General features: G+C 55.2%; 1 protein-coding gene across 7 annotated transcripts in view; it reads right to left on the bottom strand.

Moving 5' to 3' along the window:
* Positions 1-527: 527 nt before the first annotated feature.
* PTPRS (protein tyrosine phosphatase, receptor type S) overlaps positions 528-21,309 on the bottom strand; it is a 75,871-nt gene continuing 55,089 nt past the window's right edge. For 3 of the 7 annotated variants that reach the window (XM_026035256.1, XM_026035257.1, XM_026035260.1), the window contains 16 exons: positions 20,980-21,137; positions 20,038-20,049; positions 18,135-18,247; positions 16,300-16,347; positions 12,587-12,684; positions 10,820-10,943; positions 8,912-9,087; positions 8,342-8,461; positions 8,064-8,218; positions 6,158-6,443; positions 5,188-5,366; positions 4,138-4,264; positions 3,920-4,045; positions 2,732-2,886; positions 1,824-1,959; positions 528-1,346 (listed from right to left, as the gene is read on the bottom strand). In XM_026035256.1, the coding sequence (XP_025891041.1) occupies positions 1,278-1,346; positions 1,824-1,959; positions 2,732-2,886; positions 3,920-4,045; positions 4,138-4,264; positions 5,188-5,366; positions 6,158-6,443; positions 8,064-8,218; positions 8,342-8,461; positions 8,912-9,087; positions 10,820-10,943; positions 12,587-12,684; positions 16,300-16,347; positions 18,135-18,247; positions 20,038-20,049; positions 20,980-21,137 (2,082 nt within the window). In that variant the 3' untranslated portion in view covers positions 528-1,277. The remainder of the gene's footprint in view (positions 1,347-1,823; positions 1,960-2,731; positions 2,887-3,919; positions 4,046-4,137; positions 4,265-5,187; positions 5,367-6,157; positions 6,444-8,063; positions 8,219-8,341; positions 8,462-8,911; positions 9,088-10,819; positions 10,944-12,586; positions 12,685-16,299; positions 16,348-18,134; positions 18,248-20,037; positions 20,050-20,979; positions 21,138-21,309) is intronic. The other 4 variants (XM_026035258.1, XM_026035262.1, XM_026035261.1 and 1 more) reach the window with 3 other exon arrangements.

The raw sequence follows: 21,309 nt of genomic DNA, 5'->3' as shown, positions 1-21,309 counted from the left end.
TGCATTTTTATATATCACAGCCATTACACGTAACATTTCTACAGTGAAAAAATAGACTGTCTTTGAACATAATATGAACAAATAAGCAAATTTTTCTTTTAAATTCATTGACTGATATTCTTTGTCTTTTTTCTTAAAAAAAGGAAAAAATACACTATTAAAAAAAAAAAAAAAAAAGGTAATGTCACTTGTTACAGTTACATCGATACTTTAAAGCAAGCCACTGACAGGACACGCCGCTGCCCGCGCCGCGCGTGCTCCCGCGCGGCCGCCCTCCGTGCGGCGCCGAGCCGGGCCCAGCGCCGCGGGAGCCGGCGCCTTTGGGACCTTCCTTAAGGCTCGGGCTCCTTGGCGAGAGCAGCTCCCGGCCTGGGGCCGGGCCCGGGGGGCCCCGCGGCTCGCGGGGAAGGGGCTGCCGGGGGCACCGGGGCAGCTCTGCTGCAGCTGCCGCCTCCTGGGGCCGCCCCGGGTGCTCGGCGAGGCGCCCGAGGCGGCGGCGGCTGCAGCCGGCCCGGGGGAGCTGCCCCTGCCCRCGCCAGGGCCCGCGGCCAGGGCTGCCGCTCGTACCTCTCTCTAGCGGTTTAAATATCCTAAAAAATAAATTTTGGAATTAGAAGAAATGAGGAATGTTCCAAGTATTCAAAATGTGAGTTACAAAACCTCGCACGTGGCAGGGGCAGTCGGTGAAGGCTGTTTGCGGGTGCCTGTAAGCCCAGAATCGTCCCAATGTTGATACCCAGGTTATTAAGACTCCAGCTAGAAGAACTCCTGACCCTAAGTTGGCCTAAGTGTTGAGATTTAGCGTGTTTCTTTTTCTCCTCTTTTGCAGAACACCATCAACGCTGCAAGTGACTTCCTTTAAAGACTGTCAACTATATTAGTAAATAAACTGAACTCTAATGATGTAACCAAAGTCGGTTTCCTTCCCTTCTCCAGCAGTAACGTTTCGCAAGGTGTGTGAGAGCTTTGGGGTCTGTGTCGTGATGTCCATACATCTCCATACGTCCTCCCCAGCGAACAGCACGTGAGGTACCAGGAGCAGTTCCCCAATTCACGCCGCCCTCAGCCAGCTCCCGAGCTGCCTCTTCACGGTCCGGGTTACACCATGGAGTTCCTGAAGGGTGTTCCTTGCAGTCCTCGCCCCTGCTCCCCAATGCATTGTCCAGATGAAAAGGTACTTCTTCTGATTCAGTTTTGAAAGTTCAAGCGCTCCTCCTGGGTCAGAAGAGGCCTTCCAGGACTTGAGTGGTTGGTAGAGTCTGCACAACGATGGCTTTTTATGTTGCATAGTGATCAAAACTGCCCAGATACTCCAGAGCTGCCTGGTAACAGAACTGGTACTCGTCCTGCAAGAGCCAAGAGAAAGAGCTGCAGCTTCAGCAGCTGCAAGGCCCCAGCCCCAGCCCTGGTTTCCAGCTAACAGGTCCTCGGGTCCGTGCTCAGGCTCAGAGCTGGGAACTCCTGGGAGAGGAAATCCCTGATTTGTGCATCCCAGAGGCRCCAATACCCCCCCAGCCTTTCTTTAGCCGTAGCCAAAAGGGGCTGTGCCTGGAGCAGCTGGGGCTCCTAACTGCAGGGCCAGGGATGAGGTGGGAATCAGGCTTGGCTTTCTGCTGGGAATGTTCAYAACAGTGACCATTATTTCTTTATTATCACGAGGAAGGTAAAATCAGCAGTGCAGCCGGAACCTGCCATTCCTCAGGGAAGGTTTTGCTAGTGGTTGGAAAGGCAGTTTTGTTGCAGGCAGGCCGGGCCGGCAGCTCTGGGGCTTTGCTCTCAGTGCCCGCGCTGCGGGAGGGCCGGGGCTCCCCGCTCCGCCTTACCTCTGTTTGCACCATCGCAGGTCGTTGTGTTCGCAGCATCTTTACTGTCTGGAAAATATCTACAACCCCCTCGTAACGCATTCTTTCCAGAACGATACTCAGGGTGATAAACACGCCGGTCCGGCCCACGCCAGCGCTGCAGAGAGCAGAGGGGGACAAGGAGACCCTGGGTTACAATCCTCAAATGTCTTCCTGAACACRGAGGGTACAGAATGACTGAGGTCTGGCTTCTGAATATGCATGTTAGAATTGGAGAGACCCAGTCAGTCCTCCAGCAGGTAAGAAACAGCAAAACTGAGAGCATGTGTGACCCAGAGAAACTTCTGAGGGGCTGACAGAGAAAGATCAAAAGCTTTGGGAGCGTTAGAGAGCACTCACTGTGAAAATTGTTGCTAATGTGTAACATGAGACTCTCTGAATGAAATTATGTGCAGAATGCAGCACTCTGCATTATCCTCTCTATGTGGAGATGGATGCACAATTTTTGCCACCAGCAAACACAGCATCAGAGGCTCAGACCAGGCTGCGGCTGCTAACAAAGCGCTTCCTGTCTCATCCCAACTGCAAGAGTTGCTGCAGGTCCTCTCCCAGAGGATGACAGCACTTCTCTGTAACACTGAGACTCTCCAATCGTGTCTGAAATAAGCTGCAGGTCAAAAATACACTAACACCAGTTTTTCCATCTCCTTCAGAATTATCAGCATGTCCTGCTCAACGCTGCATAGGATGGGCAATGCCCTGGCATGAAAGGAGAGGAGTTTGGGTGGGAGAAGTAACCACCCTGCCCTTGGCTAGGAATCTGCACGCTCAGAGGGGCTGGGAAAGGAGAGAGGTTTCTGCAGGAGTCCAAGCCCTTCTGCTCTTTTCACTCGAGGTGAACTGAGATGTTTCCAGCCACACATGCCTACCTGCAGTGGACAGAGATGGGGCCGTCCTGCCCAAACTGTTCCTTTGTCTTATGCACTTGGCCAATGAAATCGATAAAACCTTCTCCTGATTTTGGCACACCTTGTTCTGGCCAGTCAGTGAACTGGAACTGACGGACGGTTCGCGACTGCCCATCCTGTGGGGGACACAAGCATGGTTAACACACAGCGAGAACAAGTATTCGTGCTACGAAATACCAAAAGTAAAACCATTCTGGTTTGGGGGGACACACATAGAGAAAAATCAAGCCCACTTGGAGCTGGACATGAGCAAGTGTATAGATTACGATGAAGCTGCTCATCTTGCCATTGACATGTCTGGAGTCAGCTTGTCAGTACAGATCTATAGTCCTGGCAGGTGTCCTGAAAGCTCTGACCATGGCAGAGACTGCACAGATGGAGTCTGCAGCAAAGGAACATTCAAGGTGAGGTTACGGCCTCTCTATCAATCTTGAGGAAGAGCTGCCATAGTGTCAGAATTACGGCTGACAGGAAGATAAATCTTGTTCTACCAGCACTGAAGCGGCATCCTTCTCAACCTTGCAAATAGAATTATCACGTTCTAGAACAGCAGCAACCTCCATCGCCTGGGAAGCTGCTCTGGGAGCCAGGCTCACATTCACTACACAAATCTCAGTAGGTATTGAAATGTTTCCTTACAGGACAAATCTGACATTGAATCTAAGATCATTCGAGTGACTTTGCCCTTTTGAATATGAGTAACTGTGGCACCTCTTGAGAAGAAGTGTAAATCTCCTGTAGGCCAAAGTGTCCTTCACAGCTCTGTGTTTTCATTAGCTGTTTAGGGAGATATTAATTTTTGCCTTTATCTAAAATGAGCTGCAAGTAAAACTAAAAGCTTAGTGTCTCTCTGGCAAAGTGACTCAAAACCACGATTAGTGAGCAGAGGCTGGAAAACCACTTCCACTGTGTAAGAAAATACATTCAAGTTCAGTTTATCTGTGTTTGTGTGCTCTTCCCTATCACAGCTAAGCTCTCCATCACTGACTTTCTCACAGTGTTTACAGCTCCAKCTTTCCCACTGGAGCCCAAACTGTTGCTTTGTTCAAGGCACCCTCCCTAGCACCTGTGTTTGGGCAGGTCTCGCCCGTGCCCAGCTCCGGTCCCACAGGGAAAGCTCCGAGCGGCCACCCATCCTCCAGCACCTACCCTGGCATCCGTGACCTTGAATTCCCGCAGGATGTACTGAGGCATGTTGTACTCGGCCATGGGGTCCACGACGAAGTACTGGTACCGGGCCGAGCGCTCCGCGGGCCAGTACTGGTGGCACTTTTCCTGCCAGGGAGGAAGAAACAGGGTAAGAAACCTCGTCGTCAGCCCGGAGGCCGAGGGCTTCCCCGTCCTCCTCCTCCTCGGTAGCCGCTTACCCGGCCCATCTCGCGGAGCTTGGTCAGCATCACGACGATGGTGGAGTTGTTCTCCCACAGCATCCGCCAGAAGTCTTCAGTGGTCTCTGCCAGAGGGCCCTGGGTAGCAATGTAGGCCTTCTGCTGCCTGGAACAGAGCACAAGGGACCGTCACGCTGGGAGAGGGCAGGAGCTTYGCTGAGCACCGATCTTTATCTGAGGAATTGGGAACTGGGAAACAAATAGACACGTCGGGGAAGAACTGGAGGAGGGCAAGGTCTAAGGGGGCAGGGGAGGCTTTTGGTGCTGAGAGTCCAAAAAAGAGCCAAGGGGCAGTTCTCCAATTAATGTTTCAAACGACTAAATCTATCTGGCACTATGTGCTAGGTGAAGGAAGACAGTGGAACCACATTCCTGGGACCAGGAAAATCTGTGTTTTCTGGGATTGTCTAAAGATCACCAAGAATTGAAGAGCAGCTGCAAGGCTGCCCCTAGGGCAGCAGTCCCAGCAACATCCAGCACTGCTGCATCTACCTGGAGGTGAGAAAAATACACACATATGTACGTATACATGCACATATACACATATATGCACACGTGGGGTTGATTTGTACCCTTTTGTTAGGGCTCGTCCTCACTGCCTGGGCATTTCCAGCCGAAGCTGCACTTCCCAGAGCTGGGACACGTGGCACATACTGCCCGTGGGAAGCTGTCATAACTGCAACATTCCCCAACCCAAATGCAATAAAAAAGAGGCCAGTCTGTTTTGTAGAAGCCTCCCCACAGCATAATCCACCCCCTCAGCAATGCTGGGTGTTTAGGAAGGGCACCTGGAGAGAGGTTTCCTCTGTTTGCTATAGGAGAAAGGTAATTTTAAGACCCCAGAAAATGAACTTTMTCCGAGGGCTGTATTTACGTCTTTGCATGGATTGCAGGACCSCAGCAGGAGGAAATTTCCCTCTACACGTGCACACAGGGGACAGAGCAGCAGGCCCAGGTGGCCAAGGGCACCAGTCTGCCAGCACCCCCATGTCCTCGGAGCAGGACGGGGGCAGCACCGCGGCCGCTCACCGGTAGCCGTCAATGAAGCTGGCGTTGATGTAGTCGGAGCCCTCCACGCCGCGGATGGGCTGCAGGCAGACCCGCGTCGTCTCGTAGGGCATGATGTTGACAAGGCGGTTCTTGAACTTGTTGCACGGCAGGTTGGCRCTGATGAACCTGGAGGTGTGGGCTTTGGAGTTGGCGAGTCGCTGCGGGCAAAAGGGGGGACACAGCCCTTAGCTCAGCCCCGCTGCCCGCCTTTGCCAGGCCCCTGCTCCAGCCCATTTGCTTTGCTGCTCTGCCCYGTGTGTCTCCTTTCTTTGCCAGGGGACCAAACAGAGGCTGATAGATTTTTCCCCAGCAAAACTTTCAAAGAGTAATAAAAAAGGACGGTAAAAACCCAATCTAAGAAGGGAGCAAATTCAATCTGGAGCTGAAATGACCAGCCAAGCCTCTTGTAGCGGCAACTGGCTCTCCTCTGGGAGCCACGACAGCAGAAGTCAGAATAATTACTTCTCTAATGTGGAACCCAAAAGTTCCCATCAGCCATGGAAGGGCTCCCTGTCTATCACCCAGGAGCAGAATGAGAACAAAGCTCCACTTCTGAATACAGAGCATCCCCAGCTCCCTGTCCTCATTCTTTCTTCAATGAAGAAAAGAAAAAAAAAGACTAATTCTAGTCATTTTTTAACTACGAGGACTTCTGAGCTGAGAGCTTCCAGAGCACTTGCATGTGTTACTTGGGCTATTAGTCACAGCAGTGGGAGAAGGAATAGGGCCCACCCTGCTGTGAGCCCTACAAAAGCCCAAGTGAGGATCACCTGTGAAGGAGCAACCACATGTGGGCTCTTCATCACACTGCCCCTCACTAACTCCTTGCACTGCACCAATCTCCATCTTTCCTGCACAGCCCATGTCATTTCCCGGCCTGTCTGTGGTATCCAGTGCAAACAGAAAGKGAAGATGTGTCTCAAGGGACATTCAAGGGACGTGGCCTTACCTTGAACTCCAGCTCCATGCCTGTCACGTGCTCGCCCACTTCAATCTGTGCCAGCTTCTGGATGTAGGTGTAGAGGTTCCTAGCAGGGACCTCTGTGTTGCCGCAAGCGACCGCCTCGAGCAAGGCATCRTGTATGAAGCTGTACTGGTCCTCCGTCTGTACCATGTAGTTGCGCTGTGACCTCATGAGGGTGACGTGCCCGTAAATGTCCACTGTCTTCTCGTGTTTTATCCTCTCCAGCATGGCATCGATGACGATGAAGCAGCCGGTGCGGCCAACTCCCGCGCTGAAAGGAAAAGGAGAAAAATCCGTGACGGACAAGTGCTCCCTGGACACCCACCTGCAGCAGAGCTGGGTCACRGGGGGTCCCGTGTGAGAGCCCCTGCCCTGATCACTGGCACCGTCCATGTGAGCCTGCACCTAGGGGCTGTCACAGTGCCACGAAGGCTCCTGGAGTGTGGAGCAGCTGGACAAGTCTCATCTGTGCCGGCCGCTAGGCAAAAGGAGTCAGGTTGAAAGCCAAAGAGCTTGTAACGCACAAAGATTTGCTTTGAGTCAGCTCAGCTTAGCCACGTTCTCCTGCCACGGTTTGATCCTGTGTCATGCGAGGACAGCAGATGAAACGTTGGCTCTGGCGGGTGCCTCTTGGCCCTCGCCAGCGCTCTGCCCCATTTCCCACCCCTCGGCGGCCGGCGCAGCCCAACGGGCGAGCGCTCCGGGCAGACACAAATTACGACAATTCCAGGCAGGGGGTTCTGGGCCTGCATAAAGGCTGCCATGATCTGAAGGCTTAAAAAGCCCATTTAATCACTCAGATCTTTCAGCTGCTGAGAAACTACTGATGTTGCAATGAGTAGCATGTGTCACCCCTTTACCTGAATGTTTTTGTGCACTGAGGTAACATCAAACCTGTGTGTAAAGGTGCTCCTGAAGCAGCAGGGCTCCGTGGGTCTTTGCGTTTGTCATGGCTAATAAAAGGTTTCCTCTTACTATTCCAATGCAGGCTCTTTTTTTCCTAAAGCCCCCTTGATCTCTGTTAATTAGACTGCCTAACACCTGAACCACGCAGGTGACTGGAGCTTTGGCAAGAATAGCAGCTGCTCCGGGAGCTGGTTCATGCACCTTGCGAGCTGACAGGTCTCTTTATTCATTTTCTGAGAGGTGCACAATAATTGCCATCTGCAAGGTTAGTGATAAGTTGCCCACTCACAAAGACTATTTAAATGGCATCCTCCAGGAGAGGCAGGATTAGCGGTCCCCAGCTGCCTGCGAAATTCCGACATTGCTTTCCCCGGCTCTGCGTAACCTGCAGGTCCTCTGCATCCTCCTGGGGAACACAGGGATTTATCTAAGCTGAGGCTGCAAGCGTTCCGAGCTGGATTGTAAATTGAATTAAGGAACGCTACCAGCCCACAGGGGCCTTCAGATTGTCACTTCCAGATAGGCTGCAGCACCTATAAAACTCTCCTTCAATCACTGTCAGCTCTCCCTTTGACAGCTCAGGCGATTCTGCCTCCCTAACGGCCGATGAGGCGACGCTCACACAGCTTCCTAGGTCCCACTTTATTCTCCTGCTTTCCCACTGTGCCAAGGAAACAGCCCCGCGCTCTCTGGTCACACACACCGAGAGAGCACCGGAGCTTCCCCTCGCTAACAGCGCYGGAGCGATGTGGTGCGTCCGGCAAAGCCCTCATCTCAGGAGATCCTGCTTGAGGAAAGCGCCAAGTATCCTCCTCAGACACTGCCTGGGACCCACTCTGCAGCTCCAGCCTGCTGCATATTCACTAGGAGGCTGCATGTGTCTCTGAAAGGCAGATTCCTCCTCGGATGCACACCAGTATCTCACTCAACTTTTGCTTCTCTTGCAGAGAGCCTGGTGCAAGAGYGAGCTGAAGGCAACCCCTACCTGCAGTGCACCACAATGGGGCCAGCRTCAGGCGGGTTGCAGGTTTTCACCCGCCTCAGAAACGCCAGGAACGGGGTGGGGTATTCGGGGACGCCGTGGTCAGGCCAGGCGGTGAACTGGAACTGCCGGACCTCGCGCTTCTCACTGGAGCCGTTCTGCAAGAGGCGAGAGCCGCGTGAGGCGGCGGCACCAGCCCGTGCGCCGGGGCGGGGAGGACACGGCGCTGCGCCCRCCCGGAGGAAGGGAAAACTCACCTTGGGAAACGTGGGAAAACTCACCTTGTGCAGGGAGAACGTGCGAACGCAGAACGTGGCTAGTTCAATGGTATCCAGCAGCGTCACTTGAATCATTCCGTAGGTGTCCGTACCCCGGCCTGGCCAGTACTGGTCGCACTTGATCTGGAAGGCGAGAGGCACTGCTGAAGCCCGTGCCGCGGGGGAACCTGGCCGGCTTGCAGAGCCGAGCAGAGGGGCAGGAAAGGGCCCCACAGCAGGGATGGTCCCAGAATGAAGAGCTCCCACTGCCCAAGCACTGGTTGATGCACCGCATCATGGTCAGGATCGTTCCGGTCTCTCGTCCCCCTGACTGATGCACCGCGGCGTGGTGCATCAGTCAGGGGGACGAGAGACCGGAACGATCCTGACCATCACAGGGCATGTACTAGGGCTTGTTAAACAAGAGAATCAAACGTGAACCTTGCAACRTGATTAACTCTGAGACAGAGCTCGAGAGCATGCCCTGGGATTGAGTGTCCTCTCCCGGAGCAGGCAGAAACCCCCGCTGACATGAACGTGGGCTGCTGCGGGGCCCGGGATTGTGACGGACTCGTCAGCGCCCGTGYATCTCACCCGTGACTTCTCCTCCAGCTTAGTCATCATGACTATGGTAGCTGAGCGCTGCTCCCACACCATCCTCCAAAAGTCTCCGAAGGTCTCGGGCAGGGGCCCCTGCGTGGCAATGTAGGCGTTCTGCTTCCGGTAGCCGTCGATGTAGTTGGCGTTGATGTAATCGCTGCCCACGATTCCTGCATTTAACCGGCAAAAAGGAGTTAGGGGATGGGGCAGAACAGGCCTCTTGCTTCACTGGTCTCAAGCACAACAAGAAAAACCTCTTGGATCACACGGAGCCTGCATGGCAGCTAGTGGCKGCACCGCACAGTCTATCTTGGGATGCAGCTGGATAAACCCAGCCTGGGCCTGGCCAGTAAACACCTGGCTTTGGAAGGACAGGCTGTGACTCGYATCAAGTCACACGCTGCCATTTAGGGTTATTTTGCCCTTCTTTCTTCTTGCCCGAGTTGCAGGCTGTGGGGTTACAGCTGCCTGCTTGTGTCCTGGTCGGAGCGGGTGGGTGGGTGCCAGGGAGGAGAGGCCTGGCAGCGGCGGCACGGAGCCTGCGCCCGCTCTGCGCTAGGGCCACGCAGCTGGCAGTGCTGGCAGCTCCCCCTGAGCCACCGTTAGCCGGCTCCAGAGCCACTTAACCYGCGTCTCGAGGGGCGGCCGCCCCGCGTCCTGCTGGAGCTGCCTGCCAGCCCTCAAGGGTACTCGGCAACCGCAGCTGCTGCTGCAAAGGGCTTTCGATTAAACTTCTGGAGAGCTCCCTGTCCCGCTCCTTCCCCATGGGCAATTTCAGGAGCGAAAGCTGCGCGGTGGCAGCGGGAATGTGCTCAAGGCCAAGCTCCCACGTTTAATCCCCCCTGCAGCCCCTCTGGGCTGGCTCTGTAATTTAAACAGGGGGCCATGACYCCCTGTGGGGTCCCCTGTGTGACAGGCCCTCGACAGAGGCGTCCCCGAGCTAGGGCTGCATCATCGTCCCGACCAAACGGGCACCAACAATCTGCAGCCTTCGCAGGTGGGGATCTAAAAGCAGAGCAATGCCCGGCTCCGCTCCTCCTCCCACGGGACACCGGGCAGCGAGGAAATCGCTCGCCAGGGCCCGTCCCAACCCCTGGTAAGGTGCAACGTGAAGCCCGGTGCCCCCGGAGCAGCCCAAGCGCCCGTTGTTCCTAGGTCCAGGAGCTTTGCTCCATGAATGACGAGGCAGTTTTGCAAGGACTTGGCTCTGCTCGGCTCATGCAGGATTAATCGCGGCAGGAAAACAGCCAGAACACAGCCAGCTCCACAAGGAGAAACGCTCCCCACCCTTGCGGGGCAGGCAGCGCCGGCCCCGATTTGTGCAGCTTTTTGGCAAATCGCCGTGATCTTTGCTACCCCAGAAGCTGCACTTGCACTTCCCTCCATCCCTCGGAGTTATCTTGAAATAGGCAGATTATTCTAGCAATTCCCTTGTCGCTAAGGCCTCCAAATTAACCTTTAAATTCACCAGGGGCTTATTAACACAGCCCATATCCTCCCCGCTCAGCTCACCAGCTCTTGGCAGCGCGAGGCTGCCTGGAAAGGCTTTATCTGCACAGCAGAGCCACGTGCAGCCCAAGAGGGAACTCAAATATGATCCCACCAGCAGCAAGGAAGCCCCCACTGCTGGACATCCACCTTGTCACCACCAAGAGCCCCTGTGTCCTAGCTCGCACTGGGGCAGTGCTGTCAAGAGCAGGAGGCTCTGAGGTTTAATCYCCACTTCCTCACCCCGCCAGCACAGCACGAACTACACACCAGGTCCCTGCAGCTTCCCAGGGAGAGGCTCAGGCAGGAAGAGGAATAGAGGGTACCCGGGATGGGAGGGCAGCTCGTGCAACCCCCGACCCTGCAGATACTGCYCCGATGGCGAGCCCGGGCGCGGGGAGGCCGCTACGGTACCTTCGATGGGCAGCAGGATGACGCGGGAGTGGTCGTAAGCGATCACGTTAGCGTAGCGGTTCTTGGGCTTGTTCACTTCGAGGTTCGAGTGCTCCCATGTGAACTGCTGGCCCGGGTCAATGGACTGGAGAAATCAGGAAAGAAAAGTGGTCAGAGAGGCCATGCTTCATGCGGGACACCCTGTGCTTCTGTTGCCCTCACAGGGGAACTGCAGCATTCAATGTTTTCCTCTCTCCCGAGTAGACCTTTGCCTCCAAAAAGCCCCAGCCCAGCCCCATAATGTCTCCCAGTCCATCTCCTTGGTCCTGAGCAGGACCCAGGACATCCCCAGAGGCGCCGGGGCCATCGCAGGCTCCGTGCAGAGGCCTCGAGCCGCCTCCACACGGGATGAGCAGCCACCACCATGGCAGGACACGCTGGATGAAGGCACCGAACCCGTGTGTGGTTAAACCCAACRGCGATTAACAGGGCACAAATAAACCAGACTAAAGGAGCAAACAAGGAAACTGCACTCTCTGCCTGTCCTGCTGATTTATGCCTGGTTTGATGCCTTTTTATTTTTTTTCCCCAAGTCCAGCTGTCCCAGATATGGAAATTAGGTTAATTACGTTTACCTCTAAATCCGCAACCAGAGAATTAAACGAAACAAGGGCTTAATTCCTTCATCATTTCGCAGAGCCCTGGGGGTTTGGCGTGCCTGGAGGCTCCTGCGGCCGCCGCTCGCCTCGAGCCATCCCTGGGAGCTCGCGGCGCTCGCCCTAGGTCGGCTCTGCGTCTTCCCTGTCCTCGCTGTGCCGTGCCCAGCTCGCCGGGCGCGGGTCGGCTCCGGCAGTGCCGCTGCAAACCCGCAGGGTCCCCCTGCCCTCTTGCACCCTGGCGCCGGAGCGTTTCTAACTAATGGGTATTTATACTGCTGTAATGTGTCTGTTTGCTCTCCATCCCTCTAATCTCGCCCTGCCTTCATTTCATTAGCGCTGTTTGTTTAGCTCTGGCTCTCCCGCTGGAGGAGGCAGCACTGGAGCTAAGCCAGGGCACCGGGGACACTGCACGATGCCCAAGCGCCTCTGAAACGCGGGCAGAGCAGCCAAGCGGGGCTGAGGGCGCCCAGCGGAGCGCGGGTGCCATCCCCGCTGCTCCAGCCCCTTCCCGGGCGAGGGCTGCGACCCTGGAGCCACTTTCCATGAGCTGCAGCAGGGACCACGTGCCAGCGCGCCAGCCCTTCGCTGGGGAAGCGCGCGGCCCTCGCTCGCTGCCTGCAAACACAACGCGGCAGTCTAGACTAGTTATTAGACTAAAAATACCAGGGCATTTAATGTCTTTGAACAGCAGCAACAAAGGAAAAACCCAGGCATATGTTCCATGTGCAATGAAGGCATCTCGCGCAACGACGCGCCGGTGCCGAGGCTGCTCGTGCTGGGATTTGACTGGGGCCACGGTAGGTCCCGGGAGAGGACAAGGCAACTCCAGCCCATCCCACTGCTCCAAAACCAGGAGAAAAATCAGTCCGGCCTCACAACACCAGCATAGACCCCATCTCAGAAAGATGCCCAGGCTTTTGCTAGGAAAAGAACACGGGCTAAGGCTCTTTCCTGTTCATTATCTGGAAGCAAATCCAGCCCTGCACCGAGCAGGTGCTCAATTCTAAAAGCATGAATAGCTTTTTGATTTCAGCTGACCCGCTCCCTAAACAGCTTTATTTGTCTGCATGATGGCTTGTCGAAATTCCCCTGTTCCCTGCCTCTGCACAGCACCCACTCTTGCTCATACCTCGTACTCCTGAGATAATTTCAGGTTATCATTGGCTTTGAGATGCTCGGTGTGTTCAGCCAGCTCGGAAACAGGGATTGGTGGGTGGCTGAGCATACCTAAAAGACAAGACAGCAGGGAGAGAAGCTCATTTAATAATAACCAAGAAAAATGCACAACTGTTGCATATTTTATAAGAGAGAAGAAATAAGGAAAGAAAAAAATTACAATGTAAGATCTGCAATGAAAGTAGGGAGGTTAGAAGAGAAGAATTCAGGGCTCGAAATTGTGTCCTTGGAAGTAAAAAAAAATAAAAATCAAGAACATAAAAATAACGGTAATAATGAGCGTGTTCCCATGATGGCCCCATTCTCAATGCGTAAATCAGAAGAAATCAAAAAAGGAAAATCCGAAGAGCAGATGCGTGTTAGCGATTCCAAGAGTGGACTGAAAATGAGCAAACGCTGCCAGAGGATCCCACGCAGCAAACGCTCCCGCGCCCGCCATGGTCGTCCCCCACATCCAGCAGAGGGGCCGGGAAGGGGCAGGGATGCAGCCATCCATGGTGATGGGGGCGAGGGGCGGGAATGCAGATGCGGGGAAGCAGGGGAGGCTTTTCGAGCTGCCCTTGGCACAGCGCTGGCTCTGAGAGCTCCTGGCAGAGCTCGCGGCTCCGAGAGGCGCCCCGGCCTGGGGGTGCCACGGCCTGGCTCTGCACCCAGCTCCAGATATCCCCTCTGCAGCAGAGCCCACGGGTGGCCAGGGCTGCTTGATTCAAGGTTGGGCTCTACCCGCTCTGGTGGCACCTCCGCTGCGGGACGGTCATTGCTATCAGTGGTGCAGAGGCTCTTCTGGCCCCTTCCTAATGTGGGGCAGGGAGGCTGTTTGCTGGGGACACTGGTGCCCCGTGGCCCTGCTCCATCTGCTGCCCGGGGCTGCGCTGGTGCTGAGGGCAGGGCCGTGGCCACGGGACACGCTCCTCTCCTCCGGGACAGGCTGGCACCGAGGCAGCCACGCGGCCAGGCTGAGGCTGCTTCTCGGCCGCGAACTGAGCAGCACAGGCTGAGTTGCTGACTTCTTTTTCTGGCTAAAACAAGCATGATCCTGCCCTGGAGGTGCAGCTCTGGGAAGAGCAGGGAGCCCTCCCTTCCTACCTTCTCAAGTAGCTACCTAACAAATCAAGGTGGAAAAGCTCTCCGTGCTTTGCTCATCTGCATTGGATCGTGTTTTTCCAAAGGCTTCTGCATGCTGTCTGCCAGCAGGGGCCCGGACAGCAGCATGCCGAGAAGCCCTGGCAGTGCCCCGGATGAGGAGGACAGGAGTGGAGAAGAGATGGAAGCAAGGGAGAATTTCGAGCCCCGGGGGTGTTGGYGTGTGACAAAGCAGCGGCGGTGGCAGCAGCATGGTCAGATACTCTGGAAACTCAGCACAGAGATGGCAAAGCAAGCGTGACATCCTCAGTTTTACAGCGAGTGCTAGAGCGGGGCTGCCTCCCCCCAGGCCCGCGCGCGGGGCGCTGCTGCGGAGCGAGGCCCTGGGCGGCCGCTCCAACGGGGCCTTTCCCAGCTGACTAAATGGCCATTTTCAGCACAAGGAAGCCTGGCTGAAAATGGGAGAGCAGAGGGGAGGAGCAGACCAAAATGACCCATAAAAATATCCTCGGGAGTTCTGGAGGCTGCGCTGGTTCCATGCTATCCCAGGGATCGGGGCAGGAAGCGTTGTGGCTCACGGAGGCAACATTTCTGGGCCATCCCTAAAGCCAGGTATTTCCAAAACGCGTTTCACCTGGAGAAGGGCTTCACCTCAGCCACCCACCCTAGGCTGGAGGGGGCCATGGTCCATCCCGTGGCGATCCAGGACGCTCCTGGATACAGGAGCTGGTCCCACATGGGAAGAGCCAACCTGCCCGCGATGCCAACGCGCAGAGACCGACTGGGTTTATACGGCAGGTACTGAGTGCCACGTCTGTCCCTCTGCCTTTGAGAGCAAGCGCTGCAGAGGACACGAAACCTGGAGAGCAGGGGGCAAAGGGCCCTGCACGGAGCCGCTGCCGGCAGCTCGAGGAGGGGCCTGCAGCTTTGGGCAASTCCCCCCGTGCCACTCGCTTCCCAGCAGGGCCTGGCTGCCACTGCCCACCCACTGCAAAAAGCTAGAGATGGTTYGCTGAGCAACACAGTGCCGCCAATGGAACCCCCAGGAACGACCAGGCATGCTGGAAAACACTCAAAGAAAATAAAAAATACACCACGAAGCCYGGTAGCAATGAGTTAAAAAACAAGCTGAAACCCAGCTGCTCCTTGGCAGAGCAGCACGTGCCACCATGCCCGAGCACATGGAGCTGCACGGGGAAGAGCCATGGGGCTGAGCGGAGCAAAAAGTCACGTCCCCCTCGGGGCAGGGCACAAGTTTCCTTCGCAAAAGCTCCTGGCAAAATGCGCCACATGTCCAGGTCCCCAGAAGCATCTGCCTCTTTGCAGGGGGATATTTGGCTCCCAGCCACCACCACCCAGTGGGTGGCACGTGGGGACCCACTCGTTGGTGCCCTTAAGGACAGAACTGCTGCTAGCRTCCGTCACAGCAAAACCAGGCAGAAACCCCTGCAGCGATGACCCTGGACCCAGCACCCAGGGGTGCTGCTGAGGCCTGGGCAGTGTGGGAGCCAGGCGCAGGGCCTTGCAGGGCACTGCCCGTGCCRCAGCAGCTTCCCCTGGCTTTGCTCCAATTCATTTGCTCCTTTCAGACCCGCTGACTGCGGGTCTAAGTGGCTCCTTGGCCACTTGAATCAATGTGAAAATCTGGCATGTGGATGAAAAGCTTCAGAAAACTGCCCCAGGCCTCAGATCCCTGCGTGCAAGCGGCGTGCGTGGGCTCCTTCCCACTTGCCAGCTAAAATCTCCCATCTACTTCCCTGCCTGATTTAAAAAAGAAAAATCCAACCCAAAAAGCACTTGACAAATCCCTGCTGGGATCTTGGCTSCTAATGGGGATGAAGTCTGTCAGAGCTGGTCTCATCCAAGGGTTCAATCACTTCAATCTCTCTGATCTTATCACCAAGGAGCTGAGGCTCCRCGCGCCGGCCGACGTCCCCCCGGCATCTGCTCCGCGTGCCGGCGCCCGGCGCTCCCGGCGGCACCGCACACGGGCGGCCGCTGCTCCGGGGCCGAGGACGGATGCCTGCGCGGATGCAAACGGGCCCTTTTTCCTGGTTCTTCTCTCCAAAATGAGGATGGGCAGCAGATGTTTCCCTCTCCCCATGTTATGGAGCACAAAACCGCAGGGATGCCCAGGCCCCACCAGGAAGCACCAGGATGTGAAGCCAAGAGAAAGGCAACGGCCTCGACGACGGGGCGAAGAGGAGCCTCAACCCCGTGTTCTTCTCCCCAGGGAGCCGCAGAGGGACAGGCTGCGGCTCCGGGAACCGCCGGCCTCTGTTCCCGTGCTCCTGCTCTCGTCTTGCAAAGGGCCCCGGGCTCTCAGACTGTAAAACTGCAAGCGCAGGACGGACAAACATGGCACAAAGAAGGGATGAGATGGGCAAACACCGCAGGAACACGGAGAGAGCGGCGAAGAAACGAACCCAAAGGAAAGCAGAAGGAACGAAAAGAAGAGAACACAACGAAAACAACAGGAACAAAACAGAACTGGAAAGGAAAAATGACAAAAGAGAAATAAATAAGAACGGAGGGGTAGGGAAGAAATGAAACCAACAGGAACAAAAACACACAGGAACTAACTTTCAAAGTCAAACTCAGGGTCACTGAGAGGGCTGCTCAGACCAGAATCTGCAGAAAACAGTAAAAAATAAATAAATAAAATATACACTTTTTCTCAAATTTCATGCTAATTAAAAAAAAACAAAAAAAACCAACATAAATCTAAAGAGGAAAAGAAAGTTATTTTTGGTGCTGATTAGGCAGGGATGGGGCCGCTAGGATCCGCTCTCCTCTCCCCCTCACACGTCCTCCCCTCCCGCTTTCCCCAGCCTCTGCTGCCYGGGCCTAGGGCATCTGGCAGCCCAGGGGCTCCTGTCGAAGCCCCAAATAATTAATTCAAACAGTTGGGCAGCAGCTACGAAGGGTTCCGCCTGCTGAGTGCACCACCTCCTATCCATGGCCACCAACGGCCTTCAGTGCCTGTTTTTCCAGCTATTCCCATCTTCACCCAAGGCAGCCCGATGCTGCGGGAGGCAGGTGACTCCCCCAGATCCATTACAACCCTTTCCTGCTTTGCCAGCTCCAGAGCAGAACATAGCAAGCAGCAGCAGAACCTCCCTTCAGCTCGACATTACAAAGAAATGCTAGCAGGATCTTCTTCAAACTAGACAGGGCAACTTGGAGCCTTTGGGGACCTGCAGATCTTTGCTGAGCCTTTTGCAAGCCTCTTTAGAGGAAGAATCGGGTGCCTGCTGCACCTGCGGCACCTCCAGCCTCTCCTGCAAGGGCAGCTGCCTGGGGGGCCTGGCTGCTCACCCTGTGCCCAGCCCTGAACCCTCCTCCATCCCCATGCCGAGACTCAACTGCTCCCAAGCTGGGCCTGAGGAAAGGGCTTGTGCTTAACTCCTGGATGCAAACACCTCGGCTCGGTGCTGCCTCGGTGCTTCCCCGGCCATCCCTGCACCTAGCAACTCACAACCTCACCCCAAGAAAACTCAGACAACGCTAAGGACAGGACTGGGAAGAGAGGGGGAAAGAGCTGCAGAAACATTACTAACAAGCACAAAATAGCAAAAAAAAAAAAAAAAAAAAAAACCAAAAAACAAACAAACTGAAAACAACAGCCAGCCCCCCAGAAGCGCAATCAATTCCCTTCCAACTCGTGAAGCACCAGGAGCTGGGAGGCAGGGCTGCGTGCTGCTGCGCGGGCACTGCAGCCTCGCCAGGTGCCGAGGCGGTGCCCTGGGGCYGTGGCGACTCGCAGAGGTGCCGTGCAGGTGGCTCGGACATGCATGTGCATGGGGACACACGCGCAGAGGCCGGGGGGGCGTCGCGCCTCGCCGCTGCGCAGGCAAGGCCAGGTTCTAGCTGGCTCGGCGGCGGCTCGCGGTGACGCACGGACGCTGCGCGGAGAGATGCGGCCTCAGCTGCAGGGCGCTGCCCGCCCTCCTGCTCCCAGCCCACGGGGCAGGGCCCGATGGCAGCGAGCGCTGGGGCGCGTGCGGGAAGCGCCCGTGGTGGATGCGGTCGGGGCCGGGCGGGCAGCCACGCTCGGCGCCGGCGGTGCCCCAGTGCGCGGCCCCGCGCTGCTCTGGCAAGCTCAGCACGGCCACGGCGCTGGCAGCTGTGCCCTTGGCCTAAAAAGCACCTATGTAGCCAAGCTGCCAAAAAATAAAGCCCTTCTTCCTGCCTTGCAGTTGTTGCTGAGAGTGTGTGCGAGGCCCTTGCGGTTTCCCAGCAAAGGCTCCTCTCGGCACAGCCCGGACAAGGCTGGAGATTCCTCGGCCGTATCGGGGCTCAGCCCTGGCTTTCAAGGGCAGCATCAGTAGCCTCGAGGCAGCAGGAGGAGGCTGGGGAAAGGRCAGTTGCTCCAGTGCTGCCTTCCCAGGGAGAGAGGCTGGTGTGCAGCCGGTTACCTGGAGTCTGGAAGTTGATGCGCCTCATTTCCACGGGGTCCTTGGGGTGGTGTGGGGTGATCTCTGCATTGTTCAGCAGGCATTTGGTCCGCGGCTCTGAATCTTTCCGTTTGCTTTTAGGGTGAAAAAAAAAAAGAAAAACAGAAAAACCAACAAGACAAAACAACTTAGCTTATGCACCTTTTAGTCTCTTCAGCCACGCAGGTCATGTGCAGACCTGAGTGCAGCTCTTAGAGAAATCAGGGCCACATGCAGCCATGTCCTGAACAAGGGTTTGAGTTACATAAAACATGTCAGAACAGGGCCGACATTTGGAAGGTTTTATCAGTGAAGTATTTGACGGGTTTGCAGCGGCCCAGCAGCCCCTCGGCAGCTCGCAGACAGCTCTGGAAGGTGCCCCCAGCAGAGGTTCAGGCAAGCAGCAAGCAGCAGCAGAGGAGCTGTGCACTCACACCTGCGCCTCCCTGCGCACACGAGCCTCCGCTCAGCTCTGCAGAGCAATGCGAGCAGAAACATTCCAACTCTGGCCAAGCCATTTACAGCCTGCAAGAACCAGAGCCAACACAATCATCTGGAAAAGTACAGAATCTCCTGGCCGTGTCCTTGGACATAAAGTACTGATATTTCTCTCTTGGCTTGGGTAGGAGCTCTCAGTGCCTCATTGCAGGCAGAGGAGTCAGAGTGGCAGTTTTCAGTGTTGTTTTGATCTGCAGAACCCTAAAAATCTGGGGTCAGAAGCAGGGTGGCTGCATTCGCTCCCATCGCAGCTGTGCCTGCTGAGATCTGTCCCACCTCCTTGCCAGAAAGTGAAGCCCTCTTCAACCTGCCAGCTGAGCTGCACATGGAAGTGCTTCCTAATACACTTTGTTCAAAGCAGGTTAGGCAGCTGAAGCAGTTTAAAAGTCTTTGTTGATCTGGTTCATTCTGCTTAAAAAGATTTTGGAAGTTAAGCCCAGTGCGGATCTGAAGAGCAGATAACCTGTGGCAGGGAACAGTGACAAGCTGATGGAAGGGGAACTTCTCCAGCAGGGAGAGAATGTGCACCCCCAGTGTGGGGCTCACATATATCGTGCTAATCCATTTGGCAAGATGGGTCTAGAGATCCTGGCCGTCTCTGCGTGGCACAGATGCCCCCAGTGACATGCCCACAGTCGTAACAGCAATTGCTTAGGTAGAGAGGAGGTTTATTCAGCACATTTCTCACTGGCCCTTAATGTCATTAATAGTCAGAGGAAGAGGCATGAGCCCTGCCAGCACTGCATGGGGCAGGGCTTTGAAATTACACTGCTTTGTTGTCGGAAGTAGTTTATTTTTGCCGCAGTTTGGAAACTGCTGTTAATCGTTCACTGGCCAAACCCATCAGTTACCTCCAGTGAAAGCTCCCTCAGCCTTGGAAACAGCCTGAAATTATTCTCATTTCACAGTCATAAACCAGCTCTGCTAGAAGTCCCTGGCTGATGGGGCAGCAATGGCTTTTGCAATGGGGTGAGGATGGCTCAGCTGGTGCGATTCTGCGTCCAGGATGCCAGAGGCTCAGGGACAGCCGTACGGAGCAATCAGACACAGAGAAAACCCTCTCCTGCCTCTGACTGCAACACGAACGGGTGTTTCTCTGCTCCATTAACCCAACGTTTTATGAGCCGTTTACTGCCACTGCTGCTCAGCTTGAAAAAGGGCCATTGTAATTAGGAAGGGGCAAGCAGGAGAAGGCTGGGCTTGCTCTGCTTTTGCTGCCCCAGTTCCAACATGCTCTTGTGCTAGTCCAGTGTAGAGTGTCCTTTAGGACAGAGCTAGCAGCAGAAACGGTACCAACGAAGCCCCATCACCAGACAGCGAACCAGGACTACCACTCAGCCAGCCCAGCAAGAAAGGACCTAAGCAAATGGCAAATCCGGTGTCTTACCTGTCTGGCTTGCTGTCCAGGAAAGCAGTGAGCRGAGAGAAGACAAGACAAATGTTCAGGTTAGAAAGGAGTTGTAAAGGAAGGGGAAAGCACTCGCTCAGCTCTAGCTCTGCTAACACAGCTGGAACGTGGGAGCAGCAAAGACTCCCCAGTTAGTCTGGTGCTAATGAACTGCAACAAGGAACCTGAGTCCCTGCTCCCAGAACTCTTGTGCATCCAGCCATTCACACATGCTGGGACACCAAAGACATGGGTATAAGCAAATATATCTGTGCAGATGAAAGACAGAGTGAATTGTGCCTCCTCCACAGTGCGTACGAGGCTTCCCAGCTATGGACACCCTGCAGTGGCCACAGTTGCCACTTTGCTCTCACTCTTGGGCTCTGTGTGCTCAAGGGGCCCTCATCCCCATCCATCACCACGAACTGCTCAGAAAGCAAAGGAAAGGGGGTGGTTTCCAGTGGTGGTTTCCTCCTCTTTCCTGCAGACTCGCACGACACCCCTATTGTTGCTGCTCTTGTCCCTCAACTCCAGGTGAAGATCAGCTTGAGAGCAATGATGATTTCTGCTGGTCCCTGGCATCACCCTCACTGTGCACACACAGGGCACGGGAAGGAGCCTGAGGCTGTGGACAGCTCTTCTGGAGGAGACAGGCAAGAGACCAGGCAAACTCATCTCACATGTGCCCTGCAGAATGTCTCTAGACAGGCACAGCTTTACTGAAAGTGCCACAGGGCAGATGTGGAAGCAGACAGAGGTCTCTCAAACCCACTACTGATCTCTGCTGTGCTAGCCAGTCTCTTCCAAAACTGCATTTCTGGTTCTGGGGCAAGGTTTTGCCTTCCATCTGACTGCTTTAGGACCAAGCAGGAAACTCCCTTGAGGGTCTAGAGGTAGAGACATTCAGAAAGGTTACAGATCTGAGCAAGAAGCATCTCTTACTTTTTGTAGAGTAGGATGGCAATGACAATGCAGATGATGAACACCACAGCCAGGACGGGCCCGATGACCCAGATCAGCCCTTCCTCTCCATCGATGATTGGCTGTGGATCAGGGTTGTCCAGCTGGATGGGGTCGGAGAAGGGACTAGCAGCAAAGGTCTGGAAGACACGAAAGGTTGCAGAGTAGAGTTCAGAGAGAGAATGGAGATGAAACACACGGGCAAACACACAGTTTCCAGAAGAGAAGTCGCTACAGAGAATCTTTGCTGCACAGACAAAATTATAATGGGGACCTATATAGAAAACATAACAGAAACCTATAGAATATAGA

Source organism: Nothoprocta perdicaria, unplaced genomic scaffold, assembly GCF_003342845.1.
Source record: "Nothoprocta perdicaria isolate Ctin4 unplaced genomic scaffold, notPer1 scaffold_157, whole genome shotgun sequence".
In the NCBI taxonomy this organism is placed as follows: Eukaryota; Metazoa; Chordata; class Aves; order Tinamiformes; family Tinamidae; genus Nothoprocta; species Nothoprocta perdicaria.
Note: the sequence above shows the minus strand (reverse complement) of the source record. Positions and strands in the feature narration are given on the sequence as shown.